General features: G+C 36.7%; 1 protein-coding gene across 1 annotated transcript; it reads right to left on the reverse strand.

The window, feature by feature from the left end:
- Positions 1-322: 322 nt before the first annotated feature.
- LOC121418205 (lysine-specific histone demethylase 1B-like) lies at positions 323-23,535 on the reverse strand. The gene is made up of 17 exons (XM_041611939.1): positions 23,427-23,535; positions 21,115-21,529; positions 20,516-20,605; positions 19,850-20,075; positions 18,480-18,669; positions 16,714-16,740; positions 15,916-16,100; positions 14,955-15,131; positions 13,235-13,444; positions 12,248-12,419; positions 11,050-11,177; positions 9,877-10,083; positions 6,858-6,974; positions 3,587-3,712; positions 2,627-2,752; positions 1,873-2,025; positions 323-1,196 (listed from the first exon to the last, which is right to left on the reverse strand). The coding sequence occupies exons 2-17, from the start codon at positions 21,513-21,515 to the stop codon at positions 1,113-1,115; spliced, it is 2,619 nt and encodes an 872-aa protein (XP_041467873.1). The 5' UTR covers positions 21,516-21,529; positions 23,427-23,535; the 3' UTR covers positions 323-1,112.
- Positions 23,536-23,775: the final 240 nt, after the last annotated feature.

The raw sequence follows: 23,775 nt of genomic DNA on the forward strand, positions 1-23,775 counted from the left end.
ATTAGCAGGGTGGAATTGTTTTTCTACCCCGCTTCCACCCTCGTTGGAACAGACTAAAATTGGGAAAAATCCTTCCTGACACAGTCCTGCTTTTCTCCCAGAGGGAGCATTTTAATAGGAAGGGGGGATTTTTTTCGCCCTGCTTTTATCTAAGTAGGGCAGTCAGAAAAGTGTCTGTTAAGACAGGGTATTAATAATGATGCTTGTGGTTTTTCATGAAGAATACAAATTGTTCTTTGAAGGTAATAGAACACTAATTATCATATAGATATGTTATTTTCTACATCGTTACATCAGGATTAATTGTTAACATGTGTGCAAGAAAAATAATCTGCTAACATTTTTATGTACAAGGTATTTCATTTTGAATAAATTGAATTGCAAAGCATTTAGGATTAAAACCGGAATAAAAGTTTATCCAAGATCTTCAAATGTCTTCTTATTAACCAGTATACTAAAATGTAATTTCATGCAAAGGTTTCTGAATCATCGATGTTGATAATCTGCAGTACTGTTGGGTGACACTCACTGATCTGGAGAATGATATTCAGAATAGTGTATTTACATTACAAAAGGCAATGGAGGTCAACAATCCTGACCCTTTTCCAAAGGTACGGGACTACAGTAGATGATGATGATTTACCATTCCATTGACTGCGCTACAAGTCATCATCTAAAACTGATTAAGATCATGAACTATTCAAATAGGACCTGTCGCTGTCATCACTTGGAAGATGAGGTTGCATGCAAAGGACGACACTGATTTGGGGAAATCCTCCGCCCTATGAATTGTTAGTCGAAACTCGGCTACGATCTAGTGTGAACAGGCCTATCTTTCACAGCACATATCATCATCAATGAACACGATGCATTCACACGAGATCTGAAACGTGACTGCCTCTCCATGATGTCATTGGCAGACCACCTTGGCATGATTATTCAGCTGGGCTTGTTTGATGAGATGGCATGTTACCACAACTCAATCCTCACCGTGATCAGATGCATACGATAACCGGAGCATGTGTTTTCTCTGACATGTGAACACGCCAACAAACATGTACTCAAAATGGTCACAAGTCACTATTACATCTAAGGTGCATTCATACACTGCATCATAATGCAATAATCTTGTTTGCTTCTCTGATTCCACTGAGGTATGCTCCGGTTACTGTCTGAGGAAAACTTCGGTTTGTTGCCTGTGTGAAGGAGAAAAGCAACACAGTGAGTTGGTATTATGTATAAGATTAACATTAAACCCCCCGCTGAGTCACCCAAGCAAGCATATGTTTAAATGTTCTGGGCTTACTTGTCACTTTGACATCCAACTAATAACTGGTTTTGCAATTTTCTTGAAAAAAGCATTGAGCACATAACAGAGTGGATGTGGTGTGGTACAAGTCCAATTTATTATTATTGATCTTTTTTACTGGAACTATAAATATGAAATATGATCTGTCTTCAGCATTTTGTCACCAACCTCAGAATATCTTTTTTTTTAACATAATATTACATTCAAATGAATCATAAAAAATTGGGTGGGGGTAGTCACATCAGGGGAACATTTTCACCTGCCACTGTTACAAGCTATTAAAATACTTGCATCTGATTGGCTGAGAACAAATTTATCACTGGCAAGATGCTTCATGAAACACCTGCCATATAAACTTGCAACTGATTGCAAGTCAATTTAAGTTCCCAAAATCAATCGCAATTAATTGATAACATTAAAAATTTGTAATTAATTGATGTTATGCACCAACAAGAATAAATTGCTCTGCTTTACTTAAAATAGATCCATTACTTGTTAATTTGTATCAGAAATTTGCAATTGATTGCAAATCTTTTCTTGCAACACTCCCTAACAGTACTAACCTCTCCTGCAAAGAATATTTTGTCATCGACGCAGTCGGCAAGGATATCGTATGTTTCTCCGCTTGCACCCGATGCTACAAAACTGTATGACATACCAGCGAACTCGTCTTTATGCCATTGGGTTACAAAGTACTTGGTGGGGTTGGGTACCGTCTGCAAGAACACCAAAGTTTTAATCATAAAATACAGACTTGTTATGATAGCAAATGCACAATTTCTATAGCCAGTTCACTTTCAGCCAATCTAATTCATGGATCCCTTCACACAAATCTTTGAAATCAATCACAAGATGGCAATAGCCAAGTTCTTTGTTGCATCAACTTTCTATTCTAGAGACTGACCAGTAAGCAAGCAGAAGTTTACTCTCATATTTGCAATGGATTGCAAATACTTGTGTTAAAGAGCCATCGTTTGGCAATAGAAAATTGTTCCAGATTACTAGATACAACTGACCTCAATCTATGTTTGTTCAAGATATTTTCTAGCTATGATTGGATCAATCGTAACTCTTTGTAAGACGGGGCCCGGGATTGATCTGAAGCATGGCCTTGATTATACAAATCTGTTACAGATAATAAACACAATAGAAAACAATAACTACATCAATACTCAATGAGAAAGGAAAAAAATAGTATATTCAAAGCATAAAGAAATATGAAACTAATAATACATTTGGGGTGGGGCAATATTAATGCAAAACAAAATACTGAGATTATCAGCAGAATATTTCAGATAATTATCATGAGAATCATACCTGTTTAGGGAAGAGTTTCTTGAGACAGGATAAACATTTTTTCATGACTTCTTCTTCTGTCATCGTCTTCAGCTTCTCTACTGCATCACCACTGATTATTGACATCAGGACATTACTCTCTGTATTCTGATGGCACAAACATACATTTAAAAACATCATGGACTTCTTGTTCTTTGATTTTTGCATTTATTTATATCTCTACTCTTTTCCTTTCTCTTCTCTAATTTGTTATTCGTAATAATAATAATAATAATAATAATAATGATAATAGTAATAATAATAATAAATAATAATAATAACAATAATAATAATAATAATAGTAATGATGATAATAATAATAATGGTGGCTTCTTATATAGCACACAGGTCCAACTACAAGGAATGCATAAGGGAAAGATATCACTGTGACCTTGACCATTGACATTTTAGCCTCAAAATCAAGACTACGAGGCTTCCATGGATCCATGCTAGTATCATAACACACCAAATTATATGAGCCTAGATTAAGTTAAACTGAAGTTATCACGTTTACAAGGACTGCATACAAGGACTGCAGAAGGATAACATGAAAATATGTCAGTGTGACCTTGACCTTTGGACCTCAAAATCAATAGCCTTCCTGAGATCCACGCTTGTATCATACACATCAAATTATATGAGCCTAGGTTAAGTTAAACTAAAGTTATCGCGTTTACAAGGACTGCAAAAGGGCAAAATGAGAACATGTCACTCTGACCTTGACCTTTTAACCTCAAAATCAATAGCCTTCCTGGGATCCATGCTAATATCATACAAACCATATTATATGAGCCTAGGTTAAAGTCAAACTGAAGTTATCGTATATACAAGGAAAAGTGAACAGACATACAGACAGACACCGAGCGTGATACCATAAAATGTCCCGTCTAGGACGGGCGTATAAAAATTACAGATTTGCAACCAAATACAATATGTATTTACCTCATTTGACATGTCATAAAACACTGAGAAGAACCCCCTGTCTGCTGGATCTGTTGGAATGTAACCAAAGTAGTCCGTCTCTTGTGTTTTCTTCTCCCAAAACCGGGATGGAAACTGCAGCCCAATCTGTCAAAAGATGGAAAACAATAACTTAACCCATGTGTGTATCATACTAAAATCAAATTACATTAAAGGGGTTAATATACAAACTGTAAATTGATGCCTATTGCAGAGCTGCATGCCTTTAAATAAGTAAATTAACAAATCTCTACAACTCGTATTTTTCCATCCAAATTTGCAATGTTTAAACTTACCGGTAAAAACATTTTTTCATCATTATTCAACTGTTCCCATGCTGAGAGATTGTACATTTATTTTGTTCCACAAAGTCCAATGTAATCTACATCTGCTATGCCTATACTAGATTCTAGGCCCTTTCACACTTTCAGCTATTTGCAAAAATCATTATTCCTGTCACAGGGCTCCACACTAACCCATTTTTTCTACTGGTCCAACCTATTCATGTCGGACCAGTAGATACCCAGTTTTTCAAATTTTTACTGGTCCGAACCTAAAATCTACTGGTCCCAAAAAGTAAAGAAAACATTTAAAAAAAGGCGCAAGTTTATTTTTCTAGCCTTTCGTGACCCCCCCCCCGTAAAACGAAGGAATGAAGGACAAAAAGAAAGCAAGACAGAAACGAAGAGAGAAGGAAAGAAGGAAGGAAAGTCAGAAAGAAAGGATGGAAAGAAGGAAGGACAGTAAGAAAGAAAGAAAGGATGGAAGGAAGGAAAGTAAGAAAGAAAGGATGGAAGAAAGGAGGGAGGAAGGAAGGAGGGAGGAAAGAAGGGAGGAAAGAAGGAAGGAAAGTAAGAAAGGATGGAAGGAAAGAAGGAAGGAAAGGAGGAAGGAAGGAAGGAAAGAAGGAAGGAAAGAAAGAAGGAAAGTCAGAAAGAAAGGATGGAAGGAAGGAAGGAAAGAAGGAAGAAAGGATGGAAGGAAGGAAAGAAAGAAGGAAGGAAGGAAAGTAAGAAAGGATGGAAGGAGGGAGGAAGGAAGGGAGGAAAGAAGGAAGGAAAGTAAGAAAGAAAGAAAGGATGGAAGGAAGGAAAGAAGGAAGGAAAGGAGGAAGGAAAGAAGGAAGGAAAGAAGGAAGATCGAAGGAAGGAAAGAAGGAAGGAAAGAAGGAAGGAAAGAAAGAAGGAAAGAAGGAAGGAAAGAAGGAAGGAAGGAAAGAAAGGATGGAAGGAAGGAAGGAGGAAGGGAGGAAAGAAGGGAGGAAAGAAGGAAGGAAAGAAGGAAGGAAAGTAAGAAAGAAAGGATGGAAGGAAAGAAGGAATGAAAGAAGGAAGGAAAGGAGGAAGGAAGGAAAGAAGGAAGGAAGGAAAGAAATAGAGAAAAAAAATTAAAAGAAAGATTGAAAAGAAAGAAGGAAAGAAAACAGAGGAAGAAAGCTAAAACTATTATCATAAATAATTTGTTTCTTTTTTGGCTCAATTAAAATAGCTACGAAAGAAAGTCAGAAACCAAGTGTATCAACACACACATAAATGCATATGTGGGGCTATATGTATTCAGACGATACCACCCGAGACCCGATCTGTTTGAACCAAACAGAAGTGAAAATTTACCCTTTTACTGCTTACAGATGACAGAGTTACTCCAATTTTTAGGAAATATGGACATTATAAGAGCCTTTCATGAGTATGAACCGTGAATTTTGACAGTTCTGTGAGAGATTTCTGCCAGAGTTTAGCCAGGCTTCGTTCGTGCGGCCAGTGGAGAATTCACCATGTGGATTGTGTGGCTAACTACATGTACACTGTACGCATGCTGTATAGTACTCTAGTAACACGTGCGATTCATTCTGTGTGTATTCTGTGTGTGAATTGCAGAATTGAACGGGGGAAATGGTTTGCTGTGAATTTGACAATTTCTGGAAAAGTTATTGGCCCAACAATGGTTTTTATTACTGGTCATGTCGGACCCTTAAATATTGCTATTTTTGGAAAAATTACTGGCCCGACAATGATATTTTTTACTGGTCATGTCGGACCAGTAAATCTTCCAATTTCTGAAAATCTACTGGCCCAACAGCGATTTTTACCGGTCTGGGACCGTCGGACCGCCGCTAGTGTCGAGCCCTGCCTGTCATATTTTTGTTACAAGCACTAATTTTTCCCCGCGGGGGCCACTTACATTGACGAGTGGATACCATGCACGACCAAAAAACACGTAAAAAGGATGTCTTTTTCACGATAGGGCACGTTACGTACGTAACGTGATAAGGGTGTCAAAAACACAAAAATAATGAAAAAAAGGGTATCTATTTCGCTAGGAAAATTACGTGTTTAGGGTCGAATTTGCGGGGATGATAAAACAAAATTAAAATGTTTTATAAAGGATGTTCTTTTTGCCCCAACACTTCGTGTTTAGAGTCCGATTTGCTAAACCAAATAAGCAAAAGCCGACGACCGAAGGACCCGTAACAATAAAACATTCCTGTACTTGTTTAGGGGTTCATTTCAGGGAATATTTGCCAAGAGTATCGTTTTGTTTCCAATACTTGTTAAGGGTAGGGTTTCACATGCCAATACTTGTTAAGGGGTGCATTTTCAGAATATGAAAATTACGTGTTTAGGGTGCTTTTCGAGACCCCATGGCCGCGCATGGTATCCACTCGTGAATGGAAGTGGTCCCCCGGGAATTTTTCTAAGGATCTGATATCTAAAAGTCACTATATTAACTGGAATTTCAACAGAACAACCTCAATAACGTGACATAGTGAGTGGCAAGTCTTGGGGTGGCTTGAAAAAATAAAGATAGCCGTCCACTCCCTAGATGAGTGAGCTAAAGATGGAATGCTTGATAAACCTCTAATTTCAGAAGCAGGATCTAGAATCTAGTACATGTATACACAGAGAAATAGATTACATTATAGCTTGGGGCGACCCTAGAGAAGATGGTGGCATGTAGTTACGCCATTTGGTTAATTTCAGGGGAACTTTAGGCTATGATGAAGGCAACATCATCTGTCACCCTCTACTTCCTATGCTGATTCCAAAAGGTATGATAAACTGATTGAAGCAGGATCCTGTTTTACAAAGATTTGTTATAGCAAATACGCAATATCTTTATCAAATTCACCATCAGCCAATCAGATTGAAGTATTTCAGTAGCTTTTAATCGTTATCACACATTTGTTATTACAAGTTTGATGAAACGGGCCCTGGGAGTTTCTATGGACACAGGATGGAAGACTACGCTTTACCTTCTCAATGATCCCAGCTCCTAAACTATTTATTGCTTCTGTTTTGTCTTCAGGTAGAGGCGGTGTGAAGTTGATTGCATTCGACTGCAGCAACACTAGAGGTATGGTCACTAACACCTGAATCATACACAAAAGAAAAGGAAGGAATAAAATCATATTCTAAAATAAGGAGATCTATTTAGATACGGGCCCTGTCTCACAAATGATTATGAATGATCCTTTCAATCACAACAGTAAAAAGCCATCAAAAGAACACATCTAAACATTCATAACAGCCCTTTGTAAGGAAGGTATTCAATTCAGAGCAATAATTTTACATGTATTTCTATTTATTTTATTAGAACATATTTATTCAGGTACACAAGATCAGCATAAAACTGTTTTTCATCAATGACCAGATGAAAACATAAAGAACAACAATAACCATCATATCATACATGAAAATAAAGTCAAAATCTGAGTCAAAGATATTAATTTTTGGTAACATAAATAAACATATATTTTACTAGAATTATAATATGAATAAAACTGAAATATTTAAGTTATCAAAAGAGAATAGTTACTAATTATAAAACTACTAATTGTATAATTTATTCACTGATAAAAACCACTGAAATGATAGCAATGAATTAATTATGGCATCATAGGAATGAATCTGACAATAAGTTATTAATGTATGTCTAAAACTATTCACTATGTAAATTACCTAACATTTTACTTGGATAAGCAGCATGCTTATACTTCTGCTTAAATAACTTTGTAAAGTATTTTTCTTAATCAAGCCAACTTTAAGCAAAACACTTATTAATACCCATTGTGATGTCACATAGTCTAATATTGCGTGATATATGTATCCACCTGTGGGCAGAATGTTTTACTACGCACAGGATTCATATGTCTGTAAACTTCATGTGAGCTAGACAGGCAGGGGGCTATGTTATATTTCAGCAAAAACACTTTACCACAAAAAAAAGGAAACTAAATAATAAAATGTTTACTTAAGCAGAACAATGAATATAATACTTATTATTCTGGATTACGGTAAGCAAGGCTCGACATTAGCGGTGGCCCGGTGGCCCGGGGCCACCAAAAATTCATCTCGGGCAACCATTATTGAAAAAATGTTAAGTTTTGGTGGCCCGAATCGGGCAACCAATAATTTTCAAAGTAGCGCAATTTTTCTCCCGATTTTGCATGCATTTATCAACCTTCTACAGTTCAAATTGCAAGCCAATTCGTCATGCGCCTTTTTTGTTAATCTACACACAAATACACACACACAAAGAGTGCATAGTCATGACAGTATGTAGGCCTACCGCTAGCATACAGTAACTATTATTCAGCCGGCCGTGCCGGCTGTCTGGCTGAGCTTTGCATGCATGAAACCAATGCAGCTAGCTGTGCACGAGCAGACTATTCAGACCCAGGGAGCTGCGATACGAAATGTTACTGCTAAGAAATCTTCCCCAGAACTTTGGAAATCTACGTCAAAGTCACATTTTACACCAATGAAATGCCCTTCTACAGTCCATATTACTGAAACCTGATTAATTGCAAGCATTAAAAGGAGGAATTATGACCTCTCTTTTGACTCAAAAAGACCGATTTCCAAATGCATTAATACACATAGGTGAGTACATCACAGTCCCATATGTGCATTTGTATGTATGTTGATATTTGGTTTATTTCGAAGCTGTGTCTCTTTGAGCCAAAAATAAATAGGCCGCTCTTTCTTTCTTGTTTACAAATGACTTCTTAAACCATTCTTAAGGAAGTAAATACTTTGGGAAGGCATTTCATTGATATGACATGTGATTTTTTTTCCATCATTTTGTCAAATATAGGGAAGGAATTGTCTCACTGTTTTTTCCAGATAACTTTTGCCATTTTATTTTTTTCTTTCATTTTTTTTCAGTGATTAAACCATTTATACCCCTTCCCATTGAAAATACCTGATTAAAGAACATGTTTCTACTGAATAATAATAATTTTCCCCATTTTTTGATAATTTTGTTTTATTTATTTTTCTTAAATTTTCTTTTGTTTTTCTCAAAAATTTTTTTATGACCTGTTCTTTGTTTTTTTCTTTCTTCATTTTTTCTTTTGTTTTATGCATAGTAAAATAACAGCAAGCACGATTTATATACATGTACAAAATGTACAAAGAATAGTGGTACGTGTTAGTGATTGCAGAATATTTCAGTTTGTTTATTCATTTTTAATTAATGTTTTTCTTTATATTTTTCGGGCCACCAAACTTTATTAGTGGGCCACCAAAAAAAATTATTTGAAGGTTTTGGTGGCCCGAACGGGCCACCACTAAAAAAAGTTAATGTGGAGCCTTGCGGTAAGTATCAAATTGAATACAGGCCATGGACTCCATATCAAAGTGACTGTGATTGAGATTTAACCAAGTTATTGTTATGTTGTCGTTGGGATCTATTGCACTTTAACTTTCAACCAGACTTAAATGAGACAAATCAATGCAAGATGTAGAGTTCATAAATGTTCATTAAAGATGATAACTTGATGATGATGACAAATACATGAGTAAGTATGATGGTGACTATACTCTGAAGATGAAGATAATATAAATGCTGCGAACTGATGTAGTATACTTTTCTCCAGTCTCTATTTTGCAATCTGATTACAACCAAACAGGTGTTGGTCAACCTTGGACGCTTGACCAAAACAATCTGTATGTCATAACTTTACTCTGAATTGGGGGAATTGACCTTCTACGGAGAACATGAAATGTAGTGAATAATAAACCCATAAATGTGTGTGTGTCAGAAGTTTAGCTGTAAGAATGAGTAATACTTTCTCAAAAAAAGTTGAAGTTGGTAAACATATACTTTCTTGTTATACATCCTGTAGAAGTATTGAAGTATTGATTATGCATTGATATATTATTGAGTATGTGAGATGTGTGTTATCATCACATTACGTTATCGACTGGAAAGCCAGCAATGGCAGAAGAGACAAGAATCTGTGAAAACTTGTCGATATTCTGACTTACTTTCTGAGCTGTGAATGTCTGACCATCCTTGGTTGTCACAACGATATCATCCGATGAATGATCCACAGCGGTGACCTGATGCTGTAGTCTTACATCAAGATCCTTGGCAAGTTCGGTAAAGACAACTTGATAGCCTTCTTTCAGGAGACAATGGTCGCCAGCGAATTGAGCAAAGGCTTCGTTCTGATCCCAATGTAGGGAGGAAACCTGGAAAGAAGATGAAGACAGTGTAGTAGGGAGTAGCATGGGCATGGATGAATCAAAATTCATTTGTTATAAATAGAGGACATACATATTGTTGTGTATAATCACTTTGTCAGGGGTATTGCTTTTAATAAATCCTGTGACCCGGGTTCGATTTTAACTGGGTATGCTATTGCCCTTTTGGTACAGCATTTATCCTCAATACTGGGGGCCCGTAACACAAAGCTTAGCAATGATCGTAGAACGACTTTCTACAACTGATTGTATTGACTACAATGTACAATCAATCGTGAAAATCAAGCGTACGATCATTCACTAACCTTTGTGTTACAAAACACTGGTTGCTCAGAGAGGACCGTAACTGATTGCTTGCTTACAAGCATTCATGCTTTCTCAGCAATCAGATGAAAAAAAAAATCACCACCCACATTGTTAGAGCAATGTTTAATGAGTATGATCAAAGGAATCCAACCCCATCTGATCATCAAAAGGAAGCATAAAAACAAGTGCAAGTTGTGTGGTTTGTGCGAACAAATTACCTAGAAAAGGAGCTATGTTCATCATCATCATCATCATCGTCATCATCACCATCATCTTCATCATCATTATTTTCATTCTCATCATAATCATCTTTATTGTCACATTGAACATCATCACCATCACCATCATCATTGTCATCATCATCATCGTCATCATCATCCCAGGATTCTACTTTAAACTGAAATATAGCTTGGGAAATTCATTCAAAATGAAGTCTTTTGTACATAAAAATTGTTTGCTATGCAAGAAAATATGATTAAAAAATGCATTTTCTACTTTCCTCTAGAAAATGACATTCCCAATTATAATTGTTCACTGATCTGACTCTAAAAACTCTCACATTACATATGCACCAATTTAATTAATGTCCAGACCCTATTTAACGTCTCATCTTATGTTTTTTTCTTCTGAAAGAGGGAAATTACGAACCTTTGCTAGATTACTGCCACACGCATACTCTAGATTACTGATGTGGAACTGTAAGAGCTTGTCTTCTTCCTCTGTGAATGTTAAATTGGTTTCATCCATGAACGTTTGGTGCATCTCCATGATTTTCTCTGAAGATAATAATGATAATAATAGAAATAATAATAATAAAAATAATGATAATAATAATATAATATAATAAAAATAATAATAATGATAATGATAATAATAATAATGATGATAATAATAATAATGATAATAATAATAAAGATAATAACAATCATTATCATATTTACTAATACAACACTTAGCACTTTAAACTTTACCAGAAGTCTGTAAGCGCTCTAAAGTAATGCAGCAAAAGTAAGCGGAATTGGCTTAAGCAGAGCAGCTACATGTATTACATGCTCATGAGCTTCAAGGAATGAATTCCTACCAGGTACCAATTTACCTCACCTGGGTTGAGTGCAGCAAAATGTGGGTCATCATTATAAATTTCTTGGAAAACGCGCCATGGTTTGGAATTGCACCCATGTCTCTCAGATTGAAAGACGCGAGTCATAACCACACGACCACGATACCCCCATAGGATCACATATCCAAGAACCAACCAATAGCATGACATTACTCGACACATCAACCTCTGAAACTCAAATTTGTTTGTCTGTAGTACGCTGCAACATTCTCTTTCAATCCAAGACCTGCTTGACACAATCCTCGATAATGCAAGTAAGCAAATTATTCCAAGAGTTTGGCAACGCACATCCATGAAAAAACACCTCTAATTTTGCGCTGACAGCAGTGAAATAGTGTAAGCGTACGCCAACTACAATAGATTACGGGTAGCTACCACTGGGGAGGCAGCTGCATGTATTAAACATTTTATCGCCTACATCCAGCCAAATCCCTTATCCCGATTAGTGCTGTTCCAAATGTGTCCAAATAAGAGAGATCGGAATGTAAACTCTTTCAAGAAATTTAACCATTATGACCAAAACCACTCACTATTAATTCTCACAAATAGTGCGTTTTAGTCAGTTTCTCTGTGCCTAGGAGCATTTCATGAAGGTACTTCTTATAAATTTTATCTGAAAGTTACCACAGTAATAGTGTTTCTTCGCCAATCAAAATCAAGGAAAGATGTCAGATCTGACAACGCAGTGCGCGAAAAATGTCGATCAAACCTCACATATGTACTTACTTCCTAGCGGCGAGTCTGAGCTTGAGAACTTGTCTTTTCTCCATTCAGCGATGGCATCTAACATAGCATTGAAATGAAACTCGACCCGTTTGTCTACGTGTGAATCGGTCACTACCCCTCCTTCTCCCAGCAGGTCACACCTCTCATGCATCTTACGAAGCTTGAAACCGCCCTGTAAATGATAAATACATATACAAAATAATCAATTGACAATATCAATAATAAATTATCAATAATATGATACTTGCCTACTGTAAGTGTAAAAAAAATGAAGAGTCAAGGAAAAAATTACTGAGAAATTTCCAGATACAAGAATATTCTTAAATGTCCTGTTCATTATTAATGCATTTTTATTATTTTTTGGCAAAGAAAATTACACAAAACGACACATTTCAGCACAAACAATAAAAGAAAAGAAATGATACATACAATTTTTCACAAAAACAGGAGCACATGTTAATTGGCAATTTTCCTTTCCCCCAAAATAGGGATATACCTATTCAATAGGATCAGTTGGCATGTATGTCATAGTAATATTAATAATCATAAATAAACAATGATAAATAATCAAGATAACATTAACAAATAAAGATAGTATTAATAATAGAATCAACAAAATTATAGTATGCAAACTATGAAAAAAATTGGCTTGTATTCTGAAATGTTTTATTTATTTCAGAATAACACTTGAAAAGAATAATAGTCTTTTCTGTTTATTTATTTATAGATTTCTGACATTTATACCAGGATTTATTCAAAAATTTCTAAAATTTGTACAGCATCCTATCACCCTTACAGATGGCAGTTCACTGGTGTGAGCACAAATGAGATCGTTGAATGGACCAAAACTGTCCGTTTCCAAATGTTCAAGATTTTACTAGGTCTAAATAAGACCCTTGAAATCAGTGAGAAAGGGGCAATGTCATTCTAATAAAATAAATCTGTAAAAAAAAATCATTCCTGAATGAGATAAGCCTACTAACTAACCTGTTCACACATGAGTGCAATGGGATTATTGATGCATCCATTGACAATCTGAGCTCCTTTACCCACACAGGAGCCTAATGAGTGGTCGTCCCACACCCTTCCTCCGATCCTGTCCCGAGCCTCCAGCATTGTGACATCACAACCCAGGTTGGTCAGGTGACGGGCTGCGGACAATCCCGCGACTCCAGCTCCAATGACTATTACTTTGCCCTGTCAAATAACATGTTTATGAGGTGTATTTGAAAAAAAGAGATTCATGAACACATATGCCTGTATTCTGAAGTCGGGTTTAACTTAGACCATGGTCTATCTCTGTGCTAATATTATGGGAAGCCAAAAGTGTCAAATTTTTTATTAAGTTGTATGTGTCTTATGTTTACTTCGCTCTTTCCTGATTCATCGATGGTGAAGATATTCATCTATTTATACTTCCTACACAATTATGAATGATTTGAGAGCCAAATGAGGTGAAATATCATATCTCTACTGTTAGTGATCTATGTAACAATTAGCTATCCATACTAAAACCACAACTTTAAACCTGAGTTTAAGTTAAACCCAACTTCAGAATATGGGCCATTAACTTTAATTAAAAATTTCTAATGGCAAATGGAACATGAAATAAAAATTTATTTATGAAAAAAAACCCTCACACACATAAGCAAATCACTTACAACTTTTTTTGTTGATAATGCACATTGTAATATGATCTTGAAATTTTAAGCCAATTATCACTGTGATTCATAATCTATTACTTCCAAGGTAAACTGATCTAGCTATCTTTCAAAAGCAAAGTTGAAGAAAGACAGGATGTACATTCAGCTTGCCAGGGAAGTGCTAGTTCATCTCGTCACCTGAAATCAAGAGGTGATTATACGCTCATATTTCCCACTGATCTGAAACTACTATAATAAAAAAAAATAATATTCATACTTCTCTTCAAGAAAAAAAATTGATATAAAAATTATGGTTTTCTTTTTATTTTAACATCATTGCATGTGGTGGGGAAAAAGATGGACCCAATCATCATGTGGCAATATACTTTTATTCTGCACATATTAAAAATCATTAATAACTCAAAAACTTTTATCACCATGGGTGAGGGTTGATGGGGAAAGTACAATTAATCAGAGATTGATTTTTGACCAATCCAAGAGCAAGATTCTGTATAGTATAGATTCTGTATAGTCGTGTAGTGGTTCTGACTCTTGCCTTGTAAACAGAAGGTCCTGTGTTCAAATCCCACAGCGATCTAGCATCCTTTGGCAAGGCATTAATCCACACTTTGCCACTCTCGACCCAGGTGCTAAATGGGTACCCAGTAGGATGCAGAAGATGTACGTTTGAATTTGCCAGCGCCACAATGAGGCTGCGATGAATGCTCCCCAGAAGGTGGAAATTGTGCACTTTTTGTGCAGGATTGAAATGAATGAAATGACCGGGGTAATAATATGCTGTAAAGCCCTTTGAGCTATTCCGGGAAAGTGCTATATAAAAATTGGCTATTATTATTATCATTATTATTATAGTATATAATACATAAATCTTAATACATGACAGATAAAAATTCTGAGAAAAAAAACCAGGGTAACGCAACAAAATCCTTAGAAACCGATTGTATGGTTGATTTTCATGACTGATTGTACGTTATGGTCAATGCAATCTATCATGAACATTTGTTCTATGATTGATTGGTTTGTGCTTCGGTCCCAGGACTTACCACCTCTACATCTCGACAGACTTGGAGCTCTTTGGGAGGGTCCCTGAGAAGTCCTGTGTTGATAAGTCCCTTGCGGGTCAGAAAGGCCACGATCGGTTCCAGGATCTCCGCACACTTTATCCTCACCAGGCCTCGTACAACCAGTCTTTGAGTGCAGGTATGAGCTGTCAAGAATTCCTGCAAAGAAGTGAATCAACACTCTAACGTTGGAAATAAAGTCCAAATATATCTAAAAATATCTGTTTATATTGGTCAGAAGTTTCATGGTACAAGTCTAGATTTCATACATTTAATCAGCATTAGTATGCAAACGAAATTCCTCTATTTCATGTGCACAAGAGAATATATTTAGGACTTTTGTAACATTGCCATCATGGTAACTACCATGGTAACCATAAAACAGCACCCAGATACAGTAAAAGCTGTGAATAAAGACCGCCCAACGAAGACAAAGAAAGAAGTCCTAATGAGCGTGTCTTCACATACTAGTTCCTTTAATCAGGGTTCCTAGCTTTTCAAGAAAACGAATTCCCTGATTTTTCCCTGACAAATCTCAAAATTTACGATAATTTTTAAAACCAATTCCAAGTTTCGCACATTTTCTAATTTGGTGCAGTGAATTACATGTATTTTCAGCATAAAAACAATAATGTAAAACTAATTAGTACCACCATAACCAGTCATTCAATGGTTGTTGTTTTGATATGCAACAAAATTTAACAGAGTCTGACTGACTATCATGCTTTAGACTTTTAGGTTGATCAAAATTCCCTAATTTTTCCCTCATTTGAGGTATATTTTTATCAGATTCCCTGAGTGAAAAAAAGTAAAATAATTTTCCTGATGGGCTTGCAACCCTGTTAATACACATTTCCATTGGGGAAGCCAACCTAGTGGTCATTAATGGGTGGCCTTCTACACAGGTTGTAGTAGCTAAGGCAGGTTTAACTGACATACTTACTTTACAGTTCTGCGCCCACAGAGCCAGGACCAGATTCCTGAGAGCAAGGTACATCTGCTGTTCCCTTTCAAACTCCGGAAACTCCTCCACCTCTTCATGCTCCATGACATCGGGGCATATGCACAGGGCTTTACCCTGTTCATCGGGTTGGTAGAACGGCTGGAAGTAGGGACTCACTCCTGCAGCTGATAAAACAAAACCACCATAACAATTGAAAAACTGTACCGGGTTAAGTACCTTCTTGATGATAATGACGACCCACAGTATTTATATTGTAATACATTTCTTTAACCCTAACTAGGCCAGGCTTTTTTTGGCTGTTCTGTGGCTGTGGGGGGGGGGGGGGTGATTCAACCATTCAGCTGGAAATGGAAATGGAAAATCAGCATTAGTTCTTTACATTTTTTTTGGGGGGGGGAATTTCAATAAATCAACCTTGCCAAATGGAATTCATGTTTTTGATGTGCATATTTTCTGTGGCGAAACACAATTTAGATTTTAGATCAAGTTTGAAATTGATTTTTCCAAATGGATAAGACAATAAAAAAAAAAGGAAAATCACTGTCCTTACAATAGGGATTTCAAGGCCTATTTTTTATGACACTTTATTTTACAGAGAATATTTTCATCCTATATGATAACCATGCACAGAATGACTATATCTCTACCGTTACCCATTTGTTACCCAATAGCATTACATGTTGAACATGATAAAGGGAAAAATACAAAAGAGTGTGATTATACAAATGGAACTTGTTAACAGATACAAAACATTTCTAAACTTTAGTCAAAACTTACCAAAAGATTCATCCCCTTCGGATAAACCTAAAAAAAATGGAGAAAGGCAGATATATATAACAAAGAAAAGCCACAAGTAAAGAACAAAGTAAAAAGACAATATAAAGATGACTTCTTCATTAATTTTGTCATATAAGCACTGTAATATCATAACATTGGAAATGACTTGATTACTTATTGAAATTAAATCAAAAGCAAAATATTTTTTTCTGTCAAAAGTACTTTTAGATTGAAAAGGGAGATGGGTTTCATGGCAGTCCCAAAAGCCTGTTGAAAAGACCATGTGATTATTGGTTTGGCATGAACATATCATCACCATTTTAATGAACCATCCAGAATGGATATTGTTGGATAGAAACAAAATTCAGATGAATGTGTTTGAAGGATTTTTATATCAAATCTGCAAAAGAATGTGATTGAATTCAACTTTTGATACCATAATAGTTTAAAGACTGAAATTTCGTGAGATTAAAGACATTCAATGATCTATTGGAAATCTTTAAACAAAATAATTGACCTTTTTTCCCATTTGTATTGTTTTCCAATTGATTGTATGAACATTCACAAAGTTTTATGTTACTAGACCCTAGGGGCTAGCTCACACATGGCTGTTCATAAGTTATGAATGACTTTACCGAAGGACTGGGCCCCATCTTACAAAGAGTTACAATTGATCCAATCAATCGCAACTATGGAAAGCCAGCAACGTCAATATCTGAAATATTTTCTAGAAATGATGTATATTCATACATTCACTGTCTTCTTGACAATTCAGTATGCTTCTCTTTTTTTCAAAGCAAATTTCCTAAGGAAAAAAATATATGACATCAATGGATTTCCATATACTTGAGAATGATAGGATCAATCGTAAGTCTTTGTAAGACAGGGCCCTGGTGGCCCTTCCAGGTGCTAAATGATATATCTGTATTAGTGCTGTTATCGATAACCTTTTTATCGCTAGTCCTGTCAATAATCTCATGTTTTTGCCACTCAGCAATTATCGATAACCTTTCTCTCATGTCGATAATACCCAGTCTTGTAGTACAGTAAAGTTCCCTGCATTCGTACATGGGGAACCCCCAGTAATAACAGTCTAATTGCTCCAGCAGTTAGCGATGTTGTTGCTATGAGGCTGTCTCGCACACCACAGAAGTTTCATTCGTTGACGAACTTGACAGCAATGATAGGTGGTGATTCATTGGGCTGGATACAGCCAATCAATGACAGCGCTGGATGTTTGCGAGCGCGTCAACGAAGGCTGGCCTTTGCTTCCCGGGTGGATTTGGGAATCATGAATATTATTACCAAAGCAAGAGATTTAGTAAACAACATCGTGACTTAACAGCCTCACAGGTAAATTTAGTTCTTTTTAGTTCGTATGGGTGTTAGTCCTTTCGTCATGTTCGTAACTTCAGAAAAGTAAACAAGTTGGACTGACACAGACAGTGTACAATCTGTCGGAGTTGCCCAAGCCTAGCCTAAAGCTACGGCACCTACGTGGACGGGATGCTGCCTTGTCTAAACTGCCGAAAGCATTCGAACCGGCCTATTAATAAAATGTTCTTTTGTCGATAGTTGTCGATATTGGTAAGATACTTTTACCGATATATCGACAGAGAATTTTTTTACCAATAACAGCACTAATCTGTATGCAGCTGACATAATAATAACTAAGAACATGTGCCACTTGTTTGTGAAGTCTGCGTTACTTCACAAACAACTTCATGAAACCGTGCCCTGGTCTTTCAATGCATAGCGAAGCTTACCTCCATTTCTCGATGCAACGGGGCAGGATGCACTGAGACCGACTCCATCAGGAAAGTAAGATGTGAGGAAAGGAGCAGCAGGAGAGTTCTTGAGGAGGGGAGGTATCACAAGAAGAGACAACCATTCCAAATCAAAAGTCTGCTCCACTCTGTGGTCTTGAAGAACACTGCAGTGATCTGATGGTGTGCCCTGTTAAAGAGGATGACAATATAGCAATACTAGTCATGGGATTGTCATGTGATTTCATAGACTCCCACATTTGCATATCACTGTGTTTTGTATATAACAGGGGGATGTTTCGCCTAAATATTAAGAATGACTTGGAATCGCACTTAAATTTCAATCGAGTTCAGTATAAAACACACCTCCAAATCAGTCAGATCATGCACAAAAGACTCGCACTACCACATTGCCATCTATCAGATTTGGTGTTGAAGGGATGGTCCAGGCTATATATCTCAATAAATAAAGTAAAATTCATAGAGTAAAATGCTGAAAATTTCATCAAAATCGGATAAAAAATAACAAAGATATTAAATTTTAAAGTTTATCAATATTTTGTGAAAACAGTTATATGCACATCGTCATGAATATTCATTAGGTGGGCTGATGATGTCACATCCCCACTTTCCTTTTTCTTATATTATTACATGAAACCATAAAAGTTTCATTTTTTCATAAATGTGTAAATGATGTGTCTCCATTGCGATAAAGTAAGTTGCAGCAATAAATAACTAATGCACTTAGAGATAAATGAAAGTAGTTGCAGTAAACACTGTATTCACAAGAAAGTCTGTAAAACCAGGCTTAATTGTCATTATATCATTGAGGATCTAGATCTGGTACAGTTATATAAACTAAACTTTGTGAAATCTTGAAATCTACGTTGAAAAATGTTCACACTGAAGATCACTAACACAGATAAGCGCATGTGGGACAGTGTATTATTATTGCTTTGAATGTCGGCCTGACGCTTGACCCGAATCCCGTGCTCATTTGCTAATTTCTAAGCAATTACACAACTTCTTCCAGAATTCTTTGGCACATATTTATTTATTTATACAAACAGACACTTTGGTGGTCATTTCATTGGATTCTGTACGAACTCATTTTGAAATCACCACAACTGGCATTTATCTTTAATCAGTTGTCATTCCAATTGTTTTAGCTCTTGGTAGAACAAAATTGAATAAAACCTAAATTCATATTAGGTTTTGATCAAATTTTCAGCATTTTGCTTTGTGAATCTTACTTAATCTATTGAGATATAAATATCTCCAGCCCGGACGATCCCTTTAAGGCAATCTATTCTTGGTTTGGGGGTTGCTGGTCACATATTGTACCATTATTATCAAACTACTATTCTCACCTTCTTCGCTCCTGCCTCAAATCCACAGACAAAGTTCTGTATAACCTCCAGGGCTATGGTTTCTGTAGAGTGGAACTCCCTCCACTTGCCACAGCCAGTCTGTGTACATTGAAGCCAGAACGGAAGCACTTTATCCGACATGTAGGATTTGAGACTAGGCTCCGTCTTCCCGTTGCTGCCCCAAACACGCCTCCAGTTTGAGATACGCTGGTAGCCTTGGCGATGACTAAATAAACATGGATGAAATATAATACGACAGTTTAGAGCGATGTGGTCTGGGTCGGAACGTAAGGAATACCGGTATCCGTCCGACGTGTGCGGGTTCGGTTTGATTTTTTTTTTTGCACATAGAAAAGCATGCACGGTACTCCATCCAATTTGTCAGAACCCAACATTTTTAGCTCTTGAAATCTTAAATGGGGAGGCCTTGCAGGCATAATCCTTTTTCATGATATTCTTCCAACATATGAAACTTATAGTGATTTTGCCATCTCTACTGCAATTACTATTAAATATCTCATATTTAATTCTCAATTTAAACATTAAAATAGGAATTTTGAGCTGCATCTCCAAGGGTATACACAGTTGTTTTTGTTGTTTCTGTATTTTTTTTGGGGGGGGTTATAACAGGTCAATGTTTACAAATGGGTCTACTAACAAACTAACCTCCTGTAGAAATAATCAAAGCATTCATTGCAGTGATGTTCTCCCGCTGAGAGATGATACCATCGAGCTGTATATCCAGAACCAGCGCATCTACAAACAAAATATCAAAGGTTTACACTCAGTAATAAATTAGACAATTGAAAATAAGATACAGCTATGATTCTGTGTGCATGCATAAGTATACAGAGCCTAAAGGCCTAAACATGATTATGAAGAAAAAAAAATCAGAGAGAAACTTATTTACATGTAGTAAACAAAATGCTATAGGCAGACAGTTTGTTATTAAATAAAAAACATATTCCTTCACAATGAAACTAGGAAAGTACAATAAAGTACAAAACTGAGAATAACAGATTTGCCTTTAAAAAAAGTATTATACAACTAACCTTGATGGATTTTCTCTAAATAAATGAGCCGGCCTATTCATTGTCTTTCACCAAATGACAAATTATGCTCTAGATTTTATAACGACATGTAGTCCTAAAATGATTGGAAACAACTACATGTATGCAACCCCACTAAAAATTGCTGAAATTATCAGCATCATATCCCAGCCTGTAAAAATCTTTAGAAAATCAAATAAAAAATACTGTACTCACTTGTCTGAAGCTTTGGCAAAGCATTGTGGGATCTTAGCGGGACATCTGCTCTTCTCACAGCTCCGAAGAGGTCTTTTAGCATCCTTGTCAACTTTCTTTTCCTTCTGCCCCTCTGGGGATTTCTTCTGGTTAGGTTTGCCGGCACCAGACCTTGGGGCGCCTGGGGTTGCCTTGGTACTGCTTGGTTTCGGTGCGGTCACCTTGGGTGTGGCTACCTTGGGAGTGGCTACCTTGGGAGTGGCCACCTTGGGTGTGGTCAGTTTGGGAGTGTTTGATGAGGGGGGCAGGTCAACTTCTGGGGTGGATGATACTGGGGGCTTCTTTGGGGTTTTCTTTGGAGGTGCTGGAGGATCATCCTCAGCATACTTTGCTGGTTTCCTTTTGATTCTTGTAGACATCATGTATCATACGTCTCCTAAAATAAGTAGATGAAAAATCAATATTGAAATGAGGGTTGACAATCCATGTTGATAATGTGCAATGTGGATTGGCTCCAATCTCATAAATTTTGAGCTGGCCTTATAAAAAGGTAGGTTTCTTTTTTCCCTTCAAATTTCATTTGGATTAACAAACATGTACAATATTTCTCTTGAACGGAGAGGCAGTGTTTTGAAAATTATGTCATTTAAAAGCTGAATCTCTACATGTTTGTGTGCATTAGCAAGTGAAATTGTAACACTGTAACGATAGAACAGATGGCTAGGGTTGGCAGGGGGAAGCAGAACAAAGTTTATGGGAGAGACCTGTTTCATATTTCAAACATAACTAACTTTTGGATGCTATAGACATAGTTTTGTCTCATTTTAATCTTAATGTTAGTATGTCTGATGGGCAGAGTTTTCTCTTATGCATAGAATATTTATTATTGTATTTTCCTTTGATTATCATGATAGTAATTTCCATGATCGAATTTGAGGCATGAAAATCATGTTTTCTGTGATATTCCGCCAATTCCGTATCCTTTTCCAAGAATTCTCTAATTTTTCTTTCCGTTTTGCGGAAAACTAGGGACTCGACTTTAATCCAACATCTTTGTCCTCCTATATGTTCATCTTCTTCAATGTGGTTTCTTTGGTTAATTGACTTAAAAAACGAATGCACTGAGTAGGTACATTCGTGCAGCTTGAGAAAGAATAATATTGAGACGTTTTACATTTCCGCTGTGCCATTCACATTTTCCTCGACTATATCGCTGCCACCATATTATGTTGTTGTATTGCTCAGCACACAAATGACGGCACACGCACATGAATGGGATGCACTCCCTGGCTCCGTAGAGAGTAAGCATACGTTAGTAAATGATATTTACTCTTTAGGAGCATCCTGCCTGAGCCCAAGGCATGTAAGGCTTAGACTCTTAGACCAAAAGCTTCGGACTCTGTTTTATTGGTTGTTCCGCTGAACCCCGTTGGTTTCACTCACCAAATACATTTTTAGTATCAAACAAATGATTTATAATTACATAATAAATTTTCATATTTGTAAAATAATAATTTCTATCTATAAATGGTTTTTCAAAACGGCATCGTTAGCCGGAAGTACGTCATAAGCGGTTCAAGGGTCGACGCTATTGTTGTATTTCCGTTGTTTACATGTGGATTAAGGGGTCTACGCGGCATCAGTAAGGTAAGTAACCTTCATTTTTTTAACATATTTATTTAACCTTCCTACGCATTAGGCGTAGGAAGGTGTAGAAATTAATAAAATAAACGTATTTCAAACGATCATGTTATAAAAAGATGGATTTCCTAGGGAAATCCATCTTTGTTGTTCTTCGGTTAAGACACTATGGGAACAGTGTCAAGACGTCAATGATGAAGAAGTATATGACAGGCTTTTAAACAGTCATCATCATTGCATTCTCAAGACTAGGTGCTAGTAATGAAGCAAACACCTCTTTTCTCAATTTTTTTTGGTAACATTTAGAGATCTATATACATTAGATGAGCCTCAGAGGATTTTATATTTTGAACCCTCTAATCATGCTAATGGCGGCTGCAAAATCGCGAGTCGTCTGTGTACGAGATATAAAAACATGTTTAAAAAATCCTCAAAGCAGACGGCTTTCAGCTGTCTAACTTATAAGTTAGACTAAGCCTAGGCTGAGCTCGAGCTCCCTGCTAGAGTACATCTACTTCCATGCAAACATATAAATTAACGAGTGGGGCTGTACAAAATGTGATCGCCGAACAAAGACGAAGAATGATGTTTGTGTTAAAGACCAAATTTCTAATTGTTTGATAAACACATACAGTTAAACAGAATCTTAAATTCATGAAGCTACTCCGCATATAAAATGAATCATACAATACCTTATCATGAAAGCACAATACTGGTTGCAAATGCAATTCTACATTGACTCGACGTTGAGTATCAGCAGAGCAGAGGTCACGCTAACTGCAGCACAACGCGCGCGTCCGTCGGTCCGGTCCGATCCCGCGCATCTACGATTTTGTCTATGGATATGCCATGCAATCGGCGTACGAGTGGTGCCGTGGTCAGTGGTCTGCTTAAAGCTCTGCTCAGGCGTCGACATTCAAGTCCGGGGATCGATTCACCGGCTATCCACAGTTTAATTTGATAAAATGAAAAGATGCATCACCTTTGTACTAGGGAATTGTATGCATGCATGTCGTTTGTAAGAAAAAAGTCTTAGAACTT

This window comes from Lytechinus variegatus, chromosome 1 (genome assembly GCF_018143015.1).
Source record: "Lytechinus variegatus isolate NC3 chromosome 1, Lvar_3.0, whole genome shotgun sequence".
Classification (NCBI taxonomy): Eukaryota; Metazoa; Echinodermata; class Echinoidea; order Temnopleuroida; family Toxopneustidae; genus Lytechinus; species Lytechinus variegatus.